This window comes from Rattus norvegicus, chromosome 2 (assembly GCF_036323735.1).
Source record: "Rattus norvegicus strain BN/NHsdMcwi chromosome 2, GRCr8, whole genome shotgun sequence".
Taxonomy (NCBI): Eukaryota; Metazoa; Chordata; class Mammalia; order Rodentia; family Muridae; genus Rattus; species Rattus norvegicus.
Window position 1 is genome coordinate 213352382 of NC_086020.1, and position 25214 is coordinate 213377595.

A 25214-nucleotide genomic window follows, 5' to 3' on the forward strand; every position below is an offset into this window, starting at 1 on the left:
GTTTCTATAAAGAATAAGAATTAGAGTGAAGCTCTTGTAGGAGTCTAACTCACGCAAGCCTTCTCATACAGAGTACAGTGAGAAGCAAGAGTTCCTTACATTACTCCTTTCCTGAACCACTTCTCATACAGAGTACAGTGAGAAGCAAGGGCTCCTTACGTTACGTCACTCCTTTCCTGAACCACTTCACTGACTCAGATGCACAGCCCCACGCACGCACCGATTCGGAGACGACTGCGCAGTACTTACTCTTCTCTCATCAACTGATTTTGCTGCAAGAATCATTCCTTCTAGACATTTCGAGATGATGGGGATAACTTTGCGTTCTGAGTCTGCAAACCCTCTGTAACATTCACTGAGTTTAATTGTCCTTCGTTCATCCATTTCTTGTAGTTGCTAATAATTCAGAATTCAAACAAGGAGGGAAATTGAATTTTCTATTCTGAAGGAGAACAATTAGTGACCAACCCCAAAATATTTCTTCTGTATTAGCTTTTATTTTTAGATCTTTCAATGGTGCTATATAGACTTAACAATTCTTATACTCTATGGGCTGTTAAATAATAAAAGGAGGAGAATATAAGGTTTTTAATACTGATATTAAAAATCATCTAAAATTACACAATTGGCAACCAGGTCTCTTCTCCACACCTCACTCACCCTTTCCTTTTGAATCAGGGTAGTTTTATGCTTTCAGGAAACACTCCATTTAAACACCAAACTCTAGCATTAATCCCTGCCTGTCCCCCCTGCCCCCAAAGCAACTGTCCATAAGGACTAAGATGTAGTCCTTAAACTGGTTCAGAGGACGTGAGTAAGACCTCGCTGATGAAGGATCACAGTTGATGGCACACAAACAGGTACCCGGACCTTAGTATAGTTTATAGCTCAGAGCTGACAGCATAAAAGGCAAACAGTAAGTCACGTCACCAAAGCAGCACATGTGTAAAATCCCCCATGTCCAAAATCACTATGGGAAATGTGCTGAGACAGGTGCAGTCAGTAAAAGTCATCTTTGCATACTTGTTCTCAGCCAGCACGGGCCTTTCTCCTCACCTCCTCAAACTCTACGTCAGATCACTTTTTGGTGTTACTTTCTAAAGTCTGGAGACTTATTTTGAGACCTTGGTTTTTTATTTGTTTGTTTGACCACTAAATGACTAGACTGCCCTAAGCAAGCTCCAAAGTGGCTCCCAAACACAAGTGGTAATTCACTTATCAGGTGCATTTTTGTTCCCTAAGTCGTGCCACAGGGAGCTGCACTGTTAGGAGGTGTGGCCTTGTTGGAGTAGGTGTGGCCTTGTTGGAGTAGGTGTGGCCTTGTTGGAGTAAGTCTGTCACAGGCTCTGAAGGCATATATATGTTTAAGTTCCACCCAGTGTGGAAATTAGTCTCCTCGCTGCCTTCAGATCCAGATGTAGAACTTCTAGCTCCTCCAGTACCAAATCTGCCTGCAGGCTGCCATGCTTCCCACCATGATACTGGACTGGACCTCTGAATCTGTAAGCTAATCCCAATGAAATATTTGCCTTTATAAGAGTTACCTTGGTCATGGTGTCCCTTCACAGCAATAAAACCCCAAACTGAGACAATAACACTAATAATAAACATACAGAAAAGTCTGTGGTTCAAAAATAAGGATATCTACTTTTCACATACAATTAGAATAAAATTTACCACCGGTGAATTTCGTTAACTTAGTGAACTTAGAAATACTCAGATTTCTAAGATTTACTATGTGAGTTGGGGACTGGAGGTGTTTCACACTGCAAATGCTTTCTTACATCATGTAAAACCCTAGGTCTCATTTCCAAACTAAAAAAATTTTTCTAACTTAAAATTAACTCTTGGGCTAGGCATGGTGGTACACGTCTCTAATCCCAGCCAGGGGCAGGGGTAGGTTTCTGTGAGCTCAGGTCAACCAGGGAACAGACACAGTGAAGCCTTGTCTCAAAACTCCTTTGAAGTCAACTGGAGTGCCCTCACCTTGTAAATCTGAGGAATCACCACGTAGAAATGCTTGTGCTGCTCCCCGTTGAAGTTCTGCAGCTGCGCGGCGTATTCGTTTTTATTCTCGTCAGCCATGTGCGTGCGGAGGTTCAGCTGCTGCTTGGCCTACAGACAAAAATGGTCCAAATGATTGCCAAAAACAAAGTAATTCATTTTTCTGAAAACTATATCAAATCTAGACTTTGTCAACAGACAGCCGACAGCTAATGCTATCATATCTTACACAGTCTCCTCTGACAACAACCATAATAGTTCTCTTCTTTTCAATAATCTAGATAGTCTACTTATAAAATTCACACAGAAAATAATAAATGATGTTATACCTTGAGCAGTACATTTTTAAACAGAAGGAAACCAGAATTATTTCTGATTATAAAAAAGTAGTGAAACATTTCTTTGCCCTATTAGAATTATGAAACTAAAATCATAATACATATAAATGATTAAAATATATTTTGAGCACTGAAATACTCAACAGTGTTTCAATCTCTGTAAAACCAGAGCTACTTATTTAAAATAGTTCTGCATAAGTCAAAGGAATATTATCTTCACTGACAAGAATATAAGTAAGACTGTTAGTTCTAACACAATGAGGATAAGCTAAACAAACTCCCTAGCTGACTGTGCTGGTTTGAATATACTTGGCACAGGGCACTATTAGGAGGTGTGACCTTGTTGGAGGAAGTGTATCATTATGGGCGTGGGCTTTAAGATCCTCATCCTAGCTCCCTGGAAGCCAGTCTTCTCCTGTCTGTCTTTGGATGAAGATGTAGAACTCTCAGCTCCTCCAGCCCCATGTGTGCCTGGATGCTGCCAAGACCTCACCTTGATAACGGACTAAACTTCTCTGAACCTATAAGCCAGCCCCAATTAAATGTTGTCCTTATAAGAGGTGCCTTGGTCACAGCAGTAAAACCCTAACTAAGACACTGATCTAAAACAGGAAATAAACAAAATAAGTATTGGCTCCCCAGATTCAACACTGCAAACCAGCAGTCTCACATAGACATAAGGCTGAGGCCAGAGGGTCAGAGTAGCAGCGCAACCTGGGCACAACATAGCAAAAAGAGAGGAAGAGAGGGAGGGTGGGAAGAAGTGCGAGTGCCTTGTGTGCTATGTACACATCAGGGCTATAAATTACACAGCACACTGGGTATTGATAAGTCCCGCTATTTTTTTTTCCCTTTCTTTTGCTAAGGATTGAACATAAAGGCTTTACCCTTGCTGACAAGTGCTCTGGCGTGATCCTCATTCCCAGCCCTATCTATCTCTCACTTACTCTTAGGATGCTAACTTTTACAGATACAGTTACTTAGCTTCTCACACTAGTCTATAACCACACCTTGTTAACTCAGAAATAAACTGACTATGGAAGCAGGGTAGCCAAGACCATAGATAAGTCACAAACCTTATTTCATAAAAGGCACATTAGAAGTTCCTGCAAGTAAATACTGTAAGAACTAAAGACTAAGTAAATACTGTAAGAACTAAAGACTATGAACCAAAACACAAAGTACTTCTAGAGAGAAAAAAGTGAAACAAGCAAAACCTGAGGTTCCAGCCTGGAATGATTCCTCACACTCATCTCTTTTCTCCTTCTCCAATAAACCACAAAGTGGGACAAAGATTCTGAGTCCTAGCCTCAAGTCCTCCTGAACTGTCATGGGGAACTCGTCCAGGTCCCAGCTACTGGCTGTGAATTCCCTGGGCTAGGATGGAGGTTTCAGCAGGTATATAAAGGAATGAGGGCACAAGCTCAGACAATTATAGATTTCAAATAACTGAACATTAAACCATGAATGCTGAAGTTCTGAAAAAGTTAGGACAAATTAACTAGGAGCCATATTATATCTATGTTTCAAGATGCTTAGTGAATATGCAAAGCTAATCCCTGTGGACAAATTGAAGATGTTAAATGTGAGTCCACTAAACAAGTAACTTTAAATTGCCTGTGACATAAATTTGAATAACCATTATTTGCTAATGACTCAAAGAAGTGTTTAAAAGTGAATGTCAACCTTTGAGGCGTGTCCCATGTACAATATAGTGATGTTACTCACAATACTATCAAGTAACACATTATTCAATTATTAATATGGCATAATGTTGAAAAGGAAATTATATAATCAAAATTAGGATATAAAAACTTAAACAGCAGAATCAAAGCTAATAATGGATAAAGGTGTCCATACAAACTTCAGATACATGCTAAGTCATGAGAGGCACATCTTCATACCAACACACATGTAAAGACAAGGATTCCAGATAATCATGAACTCAGTAGGAGTCAGTTCACACAACATGGTTACTAGACCATAAACACTCAGGCCATATTAGCAAGAATTTAGTGCTCAGACAAGGGAGGTAATAAAAATCAGAACTGATCAGACCACACATATTACAGCCAGTTTCAGAATTATTATTCAAAACAATTATTTAAAATGTATTTGACATTTGTTTATGTAACTCAAAATGTTAAAGAGATGAGTACAGCCTATATAAGGAAATAATAAAGAAGGGGGAGAGGGGCTAACTGCACTCTATCAATTAACAAAGGACACTAAGAAACAGCAGTTACAAGACCAACTCGACTATCAGACCTAGCAGCAGATTACACTCCAGGCTAGCCAGCTCAGAGTCAGTGACAAGGCTTTCACTGAGCAATAGGTAACAAGGGGACAGTTCGGGGCTATGTTCTGTAGAGCTGCTGAGGTACACTGGTCACACCCAACTGCACACTTTATGGTTTTAACTTGGTCTTTTTATTCAGTATAGGAATAGGGAAGAAAAGAATCCTAGTAGCCAGTTTCTCCTGAGCATTATGATTGCAACTAAGGCATTAAGTTATCGTTTTTCCTTCTCAGACCAATTAGGCAACATCTGCATATTTTAGATTTAGATACAATAATGATGCAAAAGCTGTGTCTTCTTTCCATGCATGCAATATGTGGTTATCAAAGTAGGATTATTGACTGTATGCAATGAATACGCACCAGTAATCATATTTTTTAAAAGCAAGTTTAGGTTTCTTACCTTTTCAACATCTGCCTTGGTTGCATTTGTATCATTATCCAGTCTTTCATAACTCTGCTGTGCTTTCTCAGCCTCTCTACATTCTCTTTCAAATTTCTTTTTACTCTGTAAAGAAAATTTTAACTTATTTGTGAAGTAGCTTAAATTTACCAGTGTGTATTATATAAAAATGAACTAAACAATGTATGTAAAATGTGTCCAAATTTGGAAAGTTAAATATAAGTTACTATAACCAACTTATATTGATTCTAATATTTCTATCTTAAATATCAGTTATTAGTTATTGACAATAAAGAAAAATAACAGGAACATGACCAATACTGAAAACATCTAAATCTCTGTCCATAACAAGGGAATTGAGTTATAAATGAGTCTTCATTGGCTTTGCTGTTTGCTTCCATGCTCTTTTTTATAGGAGCTCAACACAGTTAACATGGAAATATCCCTTCAAAGTGGCTTTATGTTGTTTTTGTCAGATATCTCAGGAATATTATCAGCAGGGAGACAAGACTACTTGTTTTTGTGTTGAGTTTTTCCTTAAACCAACAGAAACAGGGTTTTCTTATGTGGTCCAAGCTGGCCTGGAATCCACTTGTGTAGTTGAACCAACCTGTCCTGAACATTTCATCTTCCTGCCTCAACCTCAGAGTACTAGGGTACGTGTGTCACCACATCCAAGTTTTATCTAATTCAAATACTATTACTTTTAAAAAGCTATTCATGATGGATCAGCAGTTAAGAGTGCTTGTAGCTCTTGTCAAGGACCTGGGTTGGTTCGCAGTATCTACAAGACTGACTTGTGATCCAGTAACTCCAGTTCCAGGGAATGACACCCCTTTCTGGCCTCCAAGGGCACTGGGCACACACATACGCACATAAAAACATACACAGAAAGTCATATATTCATAGAATTCACAAAAATATACTCATTCATAAAAAATAAAAAATTTAAAAGCTATTTACAACTGAGGTATGATACATTCATGTACACACAAGTTTGATTTTCAATATACATTTACTGTTAATTCAACCCAAATTATTTAAATCTATCAAATTTTGTTCTCTGGTTTCATTTTCTCCTAAATTTCTGACCTGTATAAGTTTGAACTCATACCAGCTATCTCAGCAGACAGCGGTTTCCTTGGGGTCTCCCTTCCCTACACTCTAAGGGTGCCTTGGGATACATTAGGCTCACTATCATTCTGCGGGATCACATTTAGCAGTAGCTTTCAAGGTCTGTAAAGCATTAATTTCTGAGGTGAGAACTGTGTTTATTGTCACCACCCACCCCAGCCCCTCCCCTCCCAGGCCACCATGTCCAGGCTTTCTGAATCCCATGCCACTGGGACAGCTCTTCACCACCACTTTTAAGTGGTTAAGTATGAAGTCAGAAACAGTTTCCTTCAGAAACTTCAAAGTACTATTCTATTATTGTCTGGTTTGCATCTAAGTAGGCTGAGATATGCCTAATCCTATTCTAATTCCTGATTCATTGTCAAAGGCGTGTTCGTTTGTTTGTTTGTTTGTTTGTTTGTTTTTTGTGGCATCATTTTGGTGCTGAGACTAAATCTCTCTTTCTTAGGTGTTTGGAACCTCTCCTAGGAGTTTTGAGATGTCACACACGTAAGCGCTTCAGGAGAGGCTGCAGCATGTGTTTATATATTACTTAAGCGTGTGTGCACTTGCTGAGGTGGAGGTGAACGCGCAGGAGTCAGCTATCCCTGTCCACCCCTGGTTACAGTCAGCACTGGGACCGAGTGCTGAGCCACCTTGGCAGCTCCTATGAGGATAAGTGCTGATGGCTCACAGCACTGGATGCTGGCAAATCTTTCCTCCAGAAATGCAGGACTCTACATTTAAGGCATGTTTTTCCTTGACTTACTTTTAGCCATTTTTTAAATGAATATTATTTTGAAAAGAAACTGCTAAATGAAATTTTCTAATTTTATTATGTTGTTTTGTATTTGAAACCTCTTATTTACTTTCTAAAAGATGTTTTCAATTTTGTCTTTTTCTCATGGACTTTTCATTTCTCCCTATATGATGTTCTTTTTGTTATTTACACCCTCAATTTTAATAGTATCTACCCTTATTCCATGGATATAGCATCTCCTCTATTCCACAGAGAAAATTAATCCCAGCTTTGGCTATTCTTATTTTTAAGCTTTTTACCTTTCATAGTTGCTGTTTCTTCTAAGTTGTTTTTCTTATATATATTATTGTGGTCTCTGATCTGATATTTTCTTTCACTGTCTGGGAATCATGTCTGTGTGCTCTTCCATTAAATACACTCTAGGTAGGGCTGGCTAACCCTGGTCTTTCCCTCTGGAGTGAAACAGCCAGGTAGTTTCCTTGGAAAAACCCTGTGTAATTCCCAGATTCTGTGATTCAAGTTTGCAAGAATCCCCAGAGAGAGCCTCTATTAAGTCTGTGTCTGGAAAAATGCTTTATGATCTGTGTTCTGAGAACTTCTCAGAAAAGAAAGCAGAAGACTTGAGTATTTTGTATTTATACAATCCACTGTGGTCCAGTGGCTATGGGTTAATAATTTTGACACAAATTGAGGCTAGTTACAAACAAGTGGTTTTTTTTTGTTTTTTTTTATTATGTATCTCTTTTTCTTTTTTGTGGAAAAAAACATACTTTTCTTGGAACAGCAAAGCAATCACAACTACAAAAGAATTAAAACTCTTCCTTTCCCCATGTATAATTATGCAATATAGAAAATGACATCTAGTCCCTATTCTTCCGTAGCAGAACCTGCCTTTCAATACAGAGGCTGTTAATAACTGTGGCTTGCTGTCCCAAGTCTCCCCACAGGGTCATCAAAGGCACCTAGGAGGAAGTCTGCTGGGGTTTTCTGCCAGTTTTATGTCCTTCATTAAAAAAGAGCAGTGAGAAAAGAAATGTTCCCTTTTCCTGGACCCTGGTGCAGCACAGCTGAAGACGAGGAACCAGCACGCTGCGGTGAAGTAAGCACAGAGGACATGTGGCCCTAGTGACCTCACCCCACCACTGACTACAAGAGTTGCTGCTTCTGAGCTGCATTCCTAGGAAACTTTAAGCTGTCACCTGGAGCCTCCTGACTGCTCCATGGAGCATCTAACATTAATCTCCCTAGGTTCTGACCACTCCGTCCAGATCTCCTTCACGGCCACTCTTCTGCCTTCCTTTTAAATGCCACTGTTCACCCTGGGAGAAGTGACGTCTTCCAACTTCTTCCTTCAACTGGTTCAAGTTCCTCATTCCCTAGTTTGTTATAGTTCCTTTCAGCTAGTTCAGACACAGTAGACTTCTATAACTTGGTTTTGACTAAAAAGAAAAAGAATTAGGAAATATGATTCTGTATTTGTTTCTATATATTAAATATAAATTACATCGGTCTCTTTCACTGGATTCCAGGCTCCACAAAAAATAAAAGCCATGTCATGTTTTCTTATGAACATACAGAGACTAGTGCATGTAAAGGGCTGACTAGGGTTGAATTTACTTCATAATATTGTTAATGATTTGAAAAAAAAATACATTATTTGAAATACTTGACTTTTGTAATGGTTCTGTCTTACTTATAACCTTTGTAACTTTTCCTAATAACTGCCAATTGTTCTAAAGGTTGAGTCGGCACATACTGTAAACAGATTTATGCCAACACCCATTTCTAGAGGAACAAATACCCCTGAGCATAGGAGTATGTTATTCTGTGCAAGTGAAAATAGACACATGCTCTCTCATACTTATTAGATGGCAGATACTAAGGATGCCACTGACAGTAATTTAAATTTTAATTACTAAAAATCCTCCCTTAAAGTCTTGGTGAAAGCAATTATAAAGAAAATGAAAACAGACTACTAATATACCTAAGAACTCTAAATCAGCACTAGTGATTAAAAATCACTTAAATAGAAATAGAATCTAAGTTTTAAATATTCATTTTAACAGGAAACCATAAAAACATAGCAAATACACGCATGAGCTTTCAAGGATGTATGTACACAGTATGAAGAGACGCCAGAGGGTCTGGCATGAACTTGACATTTTCAGTCTCCAAGCCTCTGACAACCACAACTAGACAAATTAAATACACACAAACACACAACTTTCTTCAGCACAATAAAGACTATAGTACCTATTGTAAAAATGTTAGCAAAGAGCCAAGCACATGGCAATCTGAACATTTAAAAAGTCTAACTTATTCTCCAGCATATCCAGTAAAGAAGACTACAGTGTCTATGTGGACACCTTGTTTATGTGTAACAAAACCTTTAAAATTCACATCAGAAAGGACCTTAGGGGAATTTTAAGTAGACAGTATGTTTTTTTAAGTCTGTTCTGTAAGTTCTTTTTCTGCAATTAGAAGCTTACGTAACTAACTACTTGACTACTGAGCTAGAAGAAACACTTCCTGTAAGGAAATCCTTACTCTTCTCTACTCATATGCTAAAGAGGTCAGGAGAAATCCAGTCCTTAAAAACATTCAAAAACCACAATCTTATAGTTCTCTCCTCTCAGGCAAATAGTCTCCCAAGATAACTGTTTCCTAATTCTCCAAACCCCACTTATTAGATAAATATCTCTAGTATTTATCAGAATACAAAGCCTAGAGAATTTGTCCCACTATTTACATAGGAAAAAAGGAAGAAGAAATGAGCTCAACCCTCCATTTATATTTCTTGGTTATTATACAACAAAACAAATGGCAGATTAATAATAATAACTCACCTATTACACAGCCTACAGAATAAGACCCTGACACACCCTCTGGGGGCGGGTGTGGGGGGTCAGGTGGGAAATGTACTTGCTGCCAAACCTACTACACTGAGAAACATGAGACTCAGAAGTAAAGCTTAGTGGGGTTTAAGGTAAGTCAGTCTGTGCATTTCTGATTAACCATGAAAACACTGTTACTCACATTATCCATCTGTTTCCAACACATGTCTAGGTATTGTTGAGCTTTTCGTCCTTCTTGAAGATGCTGAAGTTTGTATCCATCAGCAAATGAACAAACAAAAATAATTACATTTACATACTAAGAAAATTCCAACAGCCTCAAAAGCTCTTAACTTTATTTTCAAAGTGATAAAATATATATATGCATATGTAATTATGGATCTTTAGACTTAGGAAGAGAGTAAAAAACTTACTTAAAATACATCTTATAGGTTACTTTAATACTTTTTAAATAACCTTTAAAACAGGCATACTATTAAAGAAAATAATGATCATCCTCATAGGACTTTTCTATTAAAAGTCAGGTAACAAGTAATACATATTTTAGGTTTGCAAGCCAAACAGTGTTCAGTCTACACAATACAAAAGTAGCCATAGGAAATATCACACTCAATGAATGCAAACTAAATTTTATGGACACTGAAATTCAAGTTTTATAAAATTCTACATGTCACAGAATATTTACGTTTTAATTCTTTTTCAATCACCTAAATATATCAAGTATTGTTAGTTATAGGCTCTAGAAAACAAAAATAAGTGATAGGCTGTATTTGGTCTGTGGACTGTATGTTGCCAAACTCTTAAATTCAGATTATAAAGTGGTAACCATATCTTAGTTTTTCTGTTTTCCTGAAAGTATTTTTCACAGTATATTCTCATCTTACAATTTTTAACTAAAGGAAATTTAGTAATATAAAAACTAGTTTTAAAACCAGTTTTAGTTCTAAAAAGAAATATAATTATTTTCTGAAACCATTTCGTAAGACTGTTGTAATTAGATAAAAATTATAGATATTACCATTTTTCTTTCCGTTTTCAGGTCATGGGCATATCTCATTAGTTCACCATATACTCTGTGTGCCATTTCTTCTGCTACTACCTCTCGCTGTCCTGCATAGTCGTTTAACTCATTAAGGATGTTAAAAAAGGCGATACATGAAGTAAACCTGGCAAAACATATTAAAAATAATGAGATTTACTTTTGCTTCCATTACAATTTTTTGGTGAGATAATTTTGGTGTCTAAAGGTTGGTAAGCTTTAATATACTCAACCTAATCCCAGCTACTGGTTCTAAATTAACTACGTATGGGGAAAAACCTGCATTAAGCTCAAGTTGAACATGTTTAAGGATCTTTACATAGCCTTTAATTTATAATAACAGGATATTTGGGGTCAAAATACAATAAGAATACTACCTGCAGGCTCTTTGGACATAGTGGACTCTTTAGGTTGCCAACTGACTGGCCTGAGCTTGGGAATCACTTGGGTGGATTCCTAGGCTTGGAGCTGAACCTGTTGCAGAGATGATGTGCTTGTTCTCGAGGACAGAACCTGCCAATCATACCACTCAAGTGCATCTTGATAGCGGAGCTACAGAACTTTGCTATCAGCTCTGGATACAGCTGCCTGTATGCCTGCCCACATCCTGAATGGAAATGTACCATTATGGTTGGCACCAAAGAGGGATAAAGGGGGCAAAAATAAGGGTAAAAATGTGTGTGAAGGGAAGGAGAGAAACAAAGAAAATTACTGTGTTAAAATGTATATATCTACTTGGAACACACCAAGGAACACTCTTAAACTGAGGGCACAGACAGAGCTGGCTCCCATAAGAATGCTAAGAACCAATAACATATACAAAAAGCTTTGAATTTAATCTCATTTAATTTCTACAGTTTACAACCACCTGCATATTAATATCTCCAAAAAGAAATTTCTCATCTTTTATTCAGGATTCAAAAATTATTCCCCAAATTTCATCATTTTTCATTATCCTGAAAAGCAAAATCTATTAAGTTTATTAAATTATCTGTCCTCAAAAGATAAATAGTAGTTTCTTCTTTTTTATAAATATCGTGATTTTTTTATTGAAACTTTAAAGAAAACTTAATGAGATTATGACAGTCTATTTTACAAAGTAATGAAGTGTACATGTGGTGTCCTGAACACCGTTGGCGTGCAATGACAACAGGTAGATTTACCTTGGCTCTTCATCTTTGGACGAGCGTTTGGGACAGTACTTCTTAACCAAATTTCTAGAGGAAGAAAAGTTTTGACTTCATAAATACTTTTCAAATAAAAGGTTTTAGCCTAAAATTGACCAATTTCATTACTGATTTAAGAAAAGACTATTGTATATAAAACACTAAGAACAACAACATGGTCATCTTTAAACATTAACATAATAATACATGATCACTATTTACATTTTGTTCTTAAAATATTAACACTATTTCTGTTCATGGTATTATAATTACAATTAGATTATGTATAAACTAAAAGGAATAATATGAAAACAATATTCAGGATATGAGACTGAGTGATGAGACAAAGAAGTGCCATCACTCTCTTGCTTGACAAATCAGGTATTTTTAATAGTAACTGAGGCAAACTCTAAACAGACGTTGACTAAGGGGATAAGAAGCAGCTGGCCGCCACCCTCTACCATGCTATTCCTCTATGAAAATCATGTGACTCAGTCCCCATTTTAAGGTGTGGGACCTCTTCTATGCTAAAACATGTTCACCCAGCACCCGCACCCCCTTGTCCTATAGCTTCCCTTTCTTTAGGCAAATAATCACATTCTAACTGACCATATGTGCGTACATTCCCATCTATCCATAACATTCTTATATTAGAATACTACCTTATTTCATACATATGAAAAAGCTATATGCCAGCACAGAGACTTTGGAGGTAGACTGGGATATATGGGCTTGAATCCTGGTTAAATGATGTTTATATGACCCACAGCAATTTACACTAATTTCTCTGTTCCTCATATTCCTATATGGTGTCAACAGTGCCTACTCCATAGATTTCTGAGAAGTTACTGAGATAAAACATTGCCCACAGTGCTTTATATATAATGGGTTTGCTTTATAATATATGGACCACTGATGGTAGATTTTTGGAAACGTGTGTGGGTGAGTGCAGGTGCACACCTGTGTTGCTCCCTTCCTTTCAGCTCATTTGACAGACAAGCTCTTGTTCACCATCGGATGCCATGTCCAGTTAACATGAGCTCTGGGAATTCAAACTCAGGTTTTCACACTTGAATAACAAGCACTTTACCCACTGAACCATCTCTCCACCCTGACAGACTTTTTAAAGAGTAATTTTGTGTCTGCTAAATCAAAAATTAAAAAGACAAGGTCTATATTTTTCAAAATAATCTCTTAAGATATTTTCTGGTATTTAATTTATATTGTATTTCCCAAAAGTCTAAGAATACAATGGCATGGAAACTAAGAAGAAACTAGCCTATCATCATGATTTAAACATAGTCATTCAATAATTTTCAGCACAAATTAATTTCACTTATAATTCAGCTTACTGAATCCACAAATAATTACGTGCTATGTATCAGCTGCTATGCCAGCTCCCGGAGTGCTGGAAATGAAAGAGATGCCTTCCTGAAATAAGGTGGCTGCATACCAGTACTTAGGAAGTGTAGCACAGCAAGGCCTGTGATAAAGTACAGAGAAGGTGCAATGACAGAAAAGCCACCTCCAATGGAGGGGAAAATGGAGAAAGTTCAGTGCCTGTCATCAAGAAAACCAGTCATCATTGGAAAGTACAGGTTGAAAGTACTAGGACTTACGTGTGATTTTAATCAAAATATGAATATTTAAGAAATGATGACATACTATTCATTTTAGTCTTATTTCTGTTGCTATGATAAAACACCCTGAAAAATTACTAGGAGAGAAAGGGTTTATTCAGTTTACAACTGCAGGTCCTGTCAAGCTGGGAACTTAGCAGTTAGACAGTCACAATCAAGAGCAAAGAGATCACGGAGCACAGCACTCATCTCAACGCTACTATCATACAGTCCAAGACCCAAACTCAGGAGATGATGCCACCCACCATGGCCAGGCCTTCTTGCCTCAACTAATGTAATAAAGACAACCCCCACATCAAACCAGCCTCTCACTGAGACTCACTTCTCAAGGAATTCCAGATTGTGTCAAGTTGACAACTGAAACTAACCATCACCGTATTTTCACTCACTCTCACTCACACACACAATTTCTAAACAACTATACAAGCTCATGCACAAACATTTTAATAAATAATATTACTGATCTAGACTGGTAAAATATAGATATTTCTAAACAGTATTACGTGAAAAGACTACACAGCTCTTAAAACAGCTTTTTGTAAAGAGTAAAGGTTAAAATTTCCAATTCTCTGACAATTTGTGTAAAGAACTAAATAGAAATTAGGAAATTGGAAAGCCCTGAGGGGGAATTCTAAATACAGTGAGCAGAGAGCAAGAAGCAAGAAGGAAATTCATGAAGAACTCTAAGTGGGCTCTATGTTACTGGCACATCAAAAATGAACCAGAGAATGTTTGGCACCAAGGTAGAAAGGAAAAAGAGGAACATAGGAAAAAATCCTACTCATATTAATGAGCACTGATACTCTTAACTATGGTCAAATACCAGAAACATAACCGAAACTCCCTGTAGTACCTAGATTAATTTCACAGTTCACCTAAATACCAGCAAAGATATTAAGTGCAAATCATTTATTTCAGGTATTAGAGCAACAGAAGAGTCCTAACCATCAAACTAGTAGTTATGCAAAACCTACAGTCATTCTGAAAGGGAACCCAAAAAGGGAAGATATGAGAAAGAGATGACAAATCTAGGGGTTAATTATATAAGCAAATCCAGAGAAACAAAAATAGATAAGTAGTTGCCCAAACAGGAAAAAGAGGAAATTACTAGGGATGGGTACAAAGTTTATTTTTGTGATGATAAAAATGTTCTAAAATTACAGGGCTCTGGAGATGGCTGAACCCTGAAGTGTTTGCTGTGAGGCATGAAGACCACAATTTCATCTCAAGCACTCAAGTAAAAAGAGGCATGTGGAGCAAGGCACACCTGCAATTCCACTGCTATGGAGGCGCGCAGTGGAGATCTGAAGCTTGCTGGTAGCCAGCCAGTCAGTCTAGCCAAATCAGCAAGCTTACTGCAAGATTTAGTCAGAGATGACTCAAAGAATAAGATGGGAAGCCCTTAGGACTCAGCACTCAGAGGAGCCTGGCAGGGCCAGCCTGGCATAAACAGTGAGTTCCAGGCCAGCCAGAGATTCATAGTGAGACCCTGTACACACACACACACACACACACACAAACACACACACACACACACACACACACACAGAGTCATACACAGATACACATGGTTCTAATATTAGACAGAGATGGTGGCTATGTAACTGAGACTATACCGAAAAGCATTCAATTTATGTTTTTAACAGATAAATTCTCTAATATGGACTATATTTAGCAGCTTATTTAATTATAACAGTTGTTTGTTTGTTTTAAAGGAATGACTATTTGAGTAAATGCCTACCTGCAGTGAGTACGTTAAATTCAGTGACTAGAATTTATCTTCTTTTCAGACCTTTTTTTTTCTCACATCAATAAAACAACCATCCACCTAGGGTGTGAGCCATGAAGGTAGCATTTGGTCATCATCCTACATTTTCATATTTCTTCCACCCTTCTCTCTTCTATTGTTTTTGTTTTTTGAAAGGGGCTCTCACTATGTAGCTTCTGTTGTGGAACTCACAGGGGTGGCCTGCCTCTACCAGGCCACTTCCAGCTTCCTTGCAGTTCATTGGGATCACATGGCCAATTCTATAAAATGGGCCGTGAGTCCTGATCTATTTATCATCTGAAGCTTGTTCTCTTGATGCCTGCTGAAACAACTGTACAAGCCTTGGAATGAGAACAGTGTGGAAACAGTGAGTTCCTGAGATACCCTACAGTCCCATGGACTTAAAGCAGACTGCCTAAGTACAAAGTAAACTTTCAGTTAGTTATGTAGTTTCTGGTATTTGGAAGTTGTTATTCTAGTACAAGCTAGAATGTTTTCAAATATATCTCATCCATGTAGTCATGAAGATAGCCACATAATACAGGTGAACATTTATTAATATGATCCAGGCCTATTAATCCAGGTCAATGAAAGTCAATCCTATTACAATTCCTGGGAAGGTATGTTCTCTTTGTGAAGTTGTTATATTAACAATATGATTTTACAGTTGTATGTAGAAGAGACCACTTGGGAATCAAACTAACATTAAGAAAAGAAACCCCCAAAACAGAGCAATGGAATGTTACTAATTACCTAGATACTTATCTGTGCACCTAGATACACAGATAATTCAGTCACATGAGTCAGCCAGTTAGTTCCTTTGCTTGCTTTTCATAATCTAAGCTGAGCTTCTAACACTTGAAATGAATCTAACAGGTTAACCTCCAAAGTTTCAACACAGCCGAAACACTGAAAAATACCACTCATTTGAACTCTATCTAATTTCTAAGGAAAGAACACAGATAAGAAGACAGGAAGAAGACCCCAGATGCTATATACAAATCATAATACACTCAACTCAAGCCTTCTCTGGTACCGGAAAACTATGGCAAAGTCCACCAAATTAAAATGTCCATTGTAGCAAAATATAAGCTCTGGAAAAATAGACATCAAATTATTATGAGTAGTCATGTCTATTGTGCTGGATTGTTTTGTCTCAGCTTGACAAAAGCTAGAGTCATCAGAGAGGAGGGAGCCTCAACTGAGAAAAGGGCCCCATAAGATCCAGCTGTAGGCGAGCCTGTAGGACGTTTTCTTAGTGACTGATGGGGAGGGCTCATCCTATTGTGGGTAGGGCCGTCCCTGGGCTGGTTGTCCTGGAAAAGTAGGCTGAGCAAGTGACCAGAAAACACTCCCCTACAGCCTCTGCACCAGCCCCTGCCTCCAGGTTCCTGCCCTGTTTGATAAGATTTCTGCTAACTTTAGGTTTACTTAAAAGACAACTGAAATCAACCACCATGGAGAAAATAGTTAATAAGTTCATAAATTCGGCTTTTCACATTGAACATGGTTAATAGCTCAAATAAATTATAATTTGGCTTGTTTTACACATGTAGGTATTTAAGCTGTTACTAAATTTTAAAAAATTGAGCAAATCTAAAAAATCTGCACTTATATTTCAGAATGTTTATCTCTCATAGGCACAGAGATTCTCTAAGTTATCAATTTGCATGTAGGACATGTTCTGATAAGTTACTACAGACCAAGCACTAACAGAAACACACTATTATAAACACACAGAAATTATAATAGAGGTGATATACAGTGATACTCTACCTATGTGTCTATGTCCATGTGTATTTTATCCATGTTTTCTTTTTGTAGTCCTACTAGGTGTTCTACAGCTTCTTAGACCTGGATAAGTATCTTTATTTAAAATAAGGATGTTTTCTTTTATGATTTTGTTGAAAATATTTTCTATGCCTTTGACCTGGCTCTCATTTGCTCATTATAGTCTTTTGGGTTTTTGTTTGTTTGTTTGTTTGTTTGTTTGTTTTAATAGTGTTCCAGAGTTCTAGCATATTCCTTTCTTGGGTTTTCTTGGATTTGACATTTCTCTGACAAAGTGATCAATTCCTTAACCTTGTCCTCAAAACCTTTTTTCTTCCACTTCACCCATTTTAACTTAAATTTGAGTTCATTTCCAATTCCTCTCACTAGACATGAGTACTATTAATAAACATGTGTATTTTTCTGGATCTTACGTCTTGCTACAACAAATTTTAAACTGATAGAATATACTAACATTTTGGGCTTTCCTCTGAATTTTTTGTTTGAATTCCCAAATTTTTCATTTTAAGATCTCATAATAGCTTTCGTTCCAAGGTTCTATTTCTTCATTAAATTGTTTTCAAATCTTGGATTGTTTTCATTGTTTTATTCAATTGTGTTTTCAGAGTTGGCATCCCAGCATTTATGTATAGTCTCTTTAGAGTTCTTTGATAATGTTTATTATTGCTACTCTGAAGTCAATGTCTTATTTATACACCATCTAAGTCACTTTTCTTAGGGAATATTAATTACTATAGGAGTACTAACTGTAGGTGGAGACTTGTTTTAGTCACTCCTCTTTGTATATTTGCAATGGGGCCTAAGCAATCTGCAGTTCAGGTTGTTGGTATAGTCTCTTGGTCTTGTCTCTCTTGTTGACTGGTTGTCTGAAACTCTTTTTCCTGTTACCCAATCTGTCAAATAGTTGACCAGCTGTATGAGACTTAGGGTTCTATCTTTGGGCAAATTCAGTGTTGATAGGCAAATAAGATTCCAGGAGTAGTCATTCCCGTTCAGATCTGGCTACATGAGATTTCTAAAACCAGAAATAGACCAGTAAACTAAGAGGATCCTGACTGCAGTCTTCGGGTGTCTGGGCAAGTGCTTAAGCCTCTCCCACAGGCTCTGACAGGATTGATGCTATGAGTGTGGAATCTCTAAAGGGGTTTTGGTTGTTTTTGAGAAGGGGCACTAGAAGGAAGGCACAACACATCACCTTAGGCAGGCTGCAGGGGTGGGTGGATTTGCTGGTATGAAATTAGTCAAAGGGGGAGGGGGCCCTTACAAAAAGGATTAGTGTGGTTGGCATAAGAAGTGTGGTTATCTGCCCAGTTAAGAAACCAGGTATGCACAGCAGGAATGGGTGGTATCTTTGTTACTCTGTTAATTCTGTGATATAAAGCACCATAATCAAGGCAACTTATTAAAGAAAGCATTTAATTCAGGGCTTAGGGTTTTAGAAGATTAGACTTCACAGTGACAAATCAAAAACATGGCAACAAAAAACATCCAATGGAAAAAAGATAGCATTTTCAGCAAATGGTGCTGGTTCAACTGGAGGTCAACATGTAGAAGAATGCAGATCGATCCATGCTTATCACCCTGTACAAAGCTTAAGTCCAAGTGGATCAAGGACCTCCACATCAAAGCAGACACACTCAAACTAATAGAAGAAAAACTAGGGAAGCATCTGGAACACATGGGCACTGGAAAAAATTTCCTGAACAAAACACCAATGGCTTACGCTCTAAGATCAAGAATTGACAAATGGGATCTCATAAAACTGCAAAGCTTCTGTAAGGCAAAGGACACTGTGGTTAGGACAAAACGGCAACCAACAGATTGGGAAAAGATCTTTACCAATCCTACAACAGATAGAGGCCTTATATCCAAAATATACAAAGAACTCAAGAAGTTAGACCACAGGGAAACAAATAACCCTATTAAAAAATGGGGTTCAGAGCTAAACAAAGAATTCACAGCTGAGGAATGCCGAATGGCTGAGAAACACCTAAAGAAATGTTCAACATCTTTAGTCATAAGGGAAATGCAAATCAAAACAACCCTGAGATTTCACCTCACACCAGTGAGAATGGCTAAGATCAAAAACTCAGGGGACAACAGATGCTGGCGAGGATGTGGAGAAAGAGGAACACTCCTCCATTGTTGGTGGGATTGCAAACTGGTACAACCATTCTGGAAATCAGTCTGGAGGATCCTCAGAAAATTGGACATTGAACTGCCTGAGGATCCAGCTATACCTCTCTTGGGCATATACCCAAAAGATGCCCCAACATATAAAAAAGACACGTGCTCCACTATGTTCATTGCAGCCTTATTTATAATAGCCAGAAGCTGGAAAGAACCCAGATGCCCTTCAACAGAGGAATAGATACAGAAAATGTGGTACATCTACACAATGGAATATTACTCAGCTATCAAAAACAACGAGTTTATGAAATTCGTAGGCAAATGGCTGGAACTGGAAAATATCATCCTGAGTGAGCTAACCCAAACACAGAAAGACATACATGGTATGCACTCACTGATAAGTGGCTATTAGCCCAAATGCTTGAATTACCCTAAATGCCTAGAACAAATGAAACTCAAGACAGATGATCAAAATGTGAATGGTTCACTCCTTCTTTAAAAGGGGAACAAGAATACCCTTGGCAGGGAAGAGAGAGGCAAAGATTAAAACAGAGACTGAAGGAACACCCATTCAGAGTCTGCCCCACATGTGGCCCATGCATATACAGCCATCCAATTAGACAAGATGGATGAAGCAAAGAAGTGCAGGCCGACAGGAGATGGATGTAGATCTCTCCTGAGAGACACAGCCAGAATACAGCAAACACAGAGGCGAATGCCAGCAGCAAACCACTGAATTGAGAATAGGACCCCCGTTGAAGGAATCAGAGAAAGAACTGGAAGAGCTTGAAGGGGCTCGAGACCCCATATGTACAACAATGCCAAGCAACCAGAGCTTCCAGGGACTAAGCCACTACCTAAAGACTATACATGGACTGACCCTGGACTCTGACCCCATAGGTAGCAATGAATATCCTAGTAAGAGCACCAGTGGAAGGGGAAGCCCTGGGTCCTGCTAAGACTGAACCCCCAGTGAACTAGACTGTTGGGGGGAGGGGGACAATGGGGGGAGGGTGGGGAGGGGAACACCGATAAGAAAGGGGAGGGGGGAGGGGGATGTTTGCCCGGAAACTGGGAAAGGGAATAACACTCGAAATGTATATAAGAAATACTCAAGTTAATAATAAAAAAAAAAATTATTTACAAAACAGCAAAAAAAAAAAAAAAAAAAAACAAAAACATGGCAACAGGGAGAGCTGAGAGTTTACATCTTGATCCACACATAGGAAAGAAACAAGGAAGAAAAGACTAGGAATGGCATGGGTCCTTTGAAATCTCAAAGGCAAGACCCAGTGACAAACCTCTTCCATCAGGGCCATACCTCCTTATCCTTCCCAAACAGATCTACCAACTGTGGATCCAATATTTAAACATAAAAGATCACGGGAGTCATTCTCATTGAAACTTTCACAGGAGGAACTGAAGTGGGGAAGTCTAGATTTCTTGCTAGGGATGGGGCAAGCATCCTGGGTAAAGGGATTACCAGCTTTAGTTAGGACTCCCTACCTGAAGAGGGTGTACAGGAAGGGACACAGAAAGGGAGACCAGACATGTGTTCCTGAGGCAAGTGGCAGAGGTCATGTGGATTCAGTGCAGAATTCTATTAGATCTTCAATGACAAACTAACACTAATACCTCTCCACAAAATAGAAAAGGAAGGAACACTTACAAATTCCTTTTACAAAGCCAGTATTACTCTAATAACCATAAACAAACAAAAAAGAAAATTGCAGGCCAAAGAATTCTCAAAATACTTGGAAGCAGAATTTAAGAACACATCAAAAAGATTATCTATCACAATCAAGTGAGCTTCATCTCAGAGATGCATAGATGGTAGATGATTCAACACATGGAGATCAACAAAAATAATCCACCACATAATAAGGTTAAAATCATATGTTCATCTTATTAGTTGAAGAAAAGACCTTTGACAATATCCAACATCCATTTATGGTAAAAAGTCTTAGAGAAAACAAGGATACAGGGGATGTCTCAACATAGTAAAGGCAATATACAAGGAGCACACAGCCAACATCATCCTAAATAGAAAAAACTCAAACCATTTTCAATAAAAATCAGGAATAGGACAGGGATGTCCACTCTCCCGAATCCTGTTTAACATAATACTGGGCTGGAAGAGTAAGACAAGTGAAGGAGACCAAGGGATAGTAGTAGGAAAGAAGGAAGCAGAAGTATTTTTATTTGCAGATAATATGATTCTGTATGTAAAAAGGCCATAAAGACTCCAACAGAAAATTCCTACAGCTAATAACTATATTCAGCAAAGTAGCAGGATATTAAAAATTAACACGGGGGCTGGAGAGATGGCTCAGCGGTTAAGAGCACTAACTGCTCTTCCTGAGGTCCTGAGTTCAAATCCCAGCAACCACATGGTGGCTCACAATCACCTGTAATGAGATCTGATGCCCTCTTCTGGTGTGTCTGAAGACGGTTATAGTGTACTTACATATAAAATAAATAAATAAATATTTTAAAAAAATTAACACAAAGCTTCATTAGCCTTCATATATACAAATGACAAACCTAATGAGAAAGAATTCAAGAAAATGTCACTCATAATTACACCTCTATATGTATATATTCTAAGTGTGTGTGTGTGTGTGTGTGTGTGTGTGTATTAGAAGAAATCTAACCAAAGACACGAAAGACTTATATAACTTTTAAGACATAGAAAAAAATAAAGATGGAAGGACCTCATATTTTCATGGATTGGCAGGTTTAATATTGTGAAAATGTCTATTCTACCATGATTTTAAAGATTCAATGCAGCCCCATCAAAATTCGAACCCAATTCTTCACATTAGTTGAAAAAACAACATTAAATCTCATGGGGCTGGGGACGGGGGGCAGGGGGAGATAGCCAAAATAATTCTGACCAACAAAAAAATGGAGGCAGTACCACCATCCAGATGTTCCACTACAGAGTCCTAGCAATGAGAACAGCACAGTCAGCATAGCAAGTGGCTCACTGATCGATGAGTAGACCTGAAGACCCACATTTAAATCCACACCTCTGTAGCCACCTGAACTTGAAAGAAGCCAATAATAAATACTGGAGAAAAGACAGCACTTCTAGCAAACAGTGTTGGTCTCCATGTAAAAGGAGACTTGATTCTCATCTCTGACCCTTCTTGCAAGTCTCAACTCCAACTGGATCAATAACCTCAACAGAAAACCTGAAACCCTAACTCTGTAGCAGGGAATGTATGGACATACTTGAACTTGCTGGTATGAGAAAGGACTGACTTTCTGAATAAGTGACATAGACATTAGGATCAATAGTTCATAAAGGGGACCTCATGAAACTAAAACGTAAGCGTACAGCAAAAGATCCTATCACTTGGAAAAAGGAGCAGCCTACAGAATGGGAAAAACAAAACAAAACAACCAGAACTCTACCAGCTACACCTGACAGTTAAAATCTAATGTGTACAAAGAACTCCAAAAATTAAACAAGGAATCAAACCCAATCAAAAAGTGACGTGCAGAACTGTACAGAGTTCTCAAAAGATGAAATGCAAAAGCTGAGAAACATTTTTTAAATGTTCAATATACTGAGCCATCAAGAAAATGAAAAATTCACCCCATTCCAAATGGACAAGATAATACACAACCAGACACCCAGACACCCCCAGATACACACACACACACACACACACACACACACACACACACACACACACACACACACACACTGACTAATGCTGGCATGATGTGGAAAGGGGAACTTACTCACTGATGGTAGAAATGCAAATTGGAGTTCCCATTATGGAAATTATTGTTACATTTCCTCAAAAAGCAAAAAATAGAGCAAAAAGCAAAAACTACCATACAATCCAGCTATACCACTCTTAGATATATACCCAAAAACTTCTATATGCTACCCTAGAGATATTCACAAAAGCCAGACAATGGAAACAGCTAGATGTCATCAACTGATGAACAGACATTGAGAATGTGGCATATTAACACAATAAAATATTATTCAGTTATTAAGGAAAAAAAACTATAACATTTGTAGTTGAATAAATATAGCTGAAAACAATCATTCTGAGTGAGGTAACCCAAGGCTAGAAACAAAGTTGTGTGTTTCTCTCATCTCTGCAAGTTAGCTTTGAATATTCAGATATGTGTTTGATATGGAATACCTACAGAGATCAGGAATTACTTAGGGGTCCCACCACTTTCAAGGAAGGAGAAAGGACATACAGATATAAAGCTTTGAGGGGAAATAACAGAATAGGAAGAGGAGCAGGACAGAAGAGGAGATATGGGGAGAGAGAATTAACACCAAAGACCTTTATGAAAAATGAATATGGAAGTCCATTACTGTAGAAGCTTCCTATACAGCAACAATGCCCCCACTAGAAACTAAAGAATAAAAAGCTCACTGTCAAGAATGGGTTACCTTTTTTGGACTTGTTGGGCAGTGAAGTCCCATAAGCCTCCAAACATTATGAACTATTGCACTAACTGTTCTTGTTACCCTCTGGAACTTGATGGTAAGGCCTCATTGCTGAAATACTGCATCCTTACGTCATAAAGCATGGCAAAATGAAGCTGGTGTGCACCTGGAGGCTTCCCCCTACCGGCTAGCTTTCACAGTGCAGCAGGGGTCTATGAAAGTTACTGGGAAAGAAAAGCAACCCAATGACACCCAGTCATAAACCCTGCAGGCTCCAATAAGGACTTGCTTGGCAAGATATGCCCACCGGTGCAGTAGTGGCGTAAACATCATGGGAATAACCCTCCAACTTCTGGCTGGATTTGAGCACCACTCCATAAGATGAAACTTAAACCTGGCACCATTACTTAGATTTAAAACAAACAAACAAACAAACAAAGAAACAAACAAAAAGCAACCGTACTGCTGGACAGTTCATGGGCCGAGGGAAAAGCCTACTGTTACATTGCTAAAAGGACACAGTATTAAAGCAACTCCCAATGATTTCTTGTAATACTTATAGATCAATGCATCTCTCAAGCCTCATCTGAGAAGCTTGTATTTGTAGTGGGTCATAGTTAACATAAAGACCTGCCAAGGGACAGAGAATAGACTGCAGAATGTTCAGCCTTTATGGGGAATATAGAGACTATACACATCCATACACATGCACCTACAGCTAAGAGATCATTGTGGAGACAGGTCAGAAAGACTGCAGTTGATGTCAAGGAAACCGTGTTTTCTGGACGCAGCAGGCAGGTGCACATATGAACTCACAGTCCTTGAGAAATCATGTACAAAACCTGCACTAGCCCCAAGCTAGGCCAAATCCTAGCACAGAAAAGGGAGTTGGGCATAAAATCTGATCGTTAGCTATGAAGGTATTGGCAACTGTTAGCTTTTAAGAGAGGGAAAGACAAATTTTCTTTAAAAGTGTAGGCCTAGTAAGTCAACAACACTCAGTAGAATGCTACATACCTATCAATATTTGAGCAGCAAAAATAACCTTAAAAGTTTTAAGAGGAAAAAAGGGCACAGATCTGTGTGGATGAGAACTAGGGGTAGATCTGGAAGGGGCTGTAGGAGGGGCGAATAAGGTCAAAGCTGTGTGAGTTCTAAAAGAACTAATGTTTTTGAAATTAAAAAAGTTATAGACAGAAATACTACATGGACTCACTGTTTTACTTCTGGATATGCAAAAACAATGTGAAAGCAAGGTCCTAAAGAGATATTTGTACACCTACATCCACAGTAATACTTTTTGCAATAATCAAAGGTGAAAACAACCCAATTCCCTAATGAGCTAATAAACAAAATGTGAATGTACAAATAATGGGTTAGAGTTTTTTATTCTTTAAAAGAAAATAGGGATGTACCATAGCTTAGGTAGTAACACCGTCTCTTTTCTGGCCTGACAAATGCCCACACCTCCTCCAGGAGCCTA

The 25214-nt window shown here is 38.1% G+C and overlaps 1 protein-coding gene across 11 annotated transcripts in view; it reads right to left on the bottom strand.

The window, feature by feature from the left end:
• The window catches only part of Fnbp1l (formin binding protein 1-like), a 100951-nt gene that overhangs the window by 20511 nt on the left and 55226 nt on the right, over positions 1-25214 (bottom strand). For all 11 annotated transcript variants that reach the window (NM_001039609.2, XM_039102443.2, XM_063281952.1 and 8 more), the window contains exons 3-8: positions 11974-12027; positions 10790-10937; positions 9953-10015; positions 5044-5148; positions 1987-2115; positions 250-396 (exon numbers count right to left, since the gene is read on the bottom strand). In NM_001039609.2, the coding sequence (NP_001034698.1) occupies positions 250-396; positions 1987-2115; positions 5044-5148; positions 9953-10015; positions 10790-10937; positions 11974-12027 (646 nt within the window). The remainder of the gene's footprint in view (positions 1-249; positions 397-1986; positions 2116-5043; positions 5149-9952; positions 10016-10789; positions 10938-11973; positions 12028-25214) is intronic.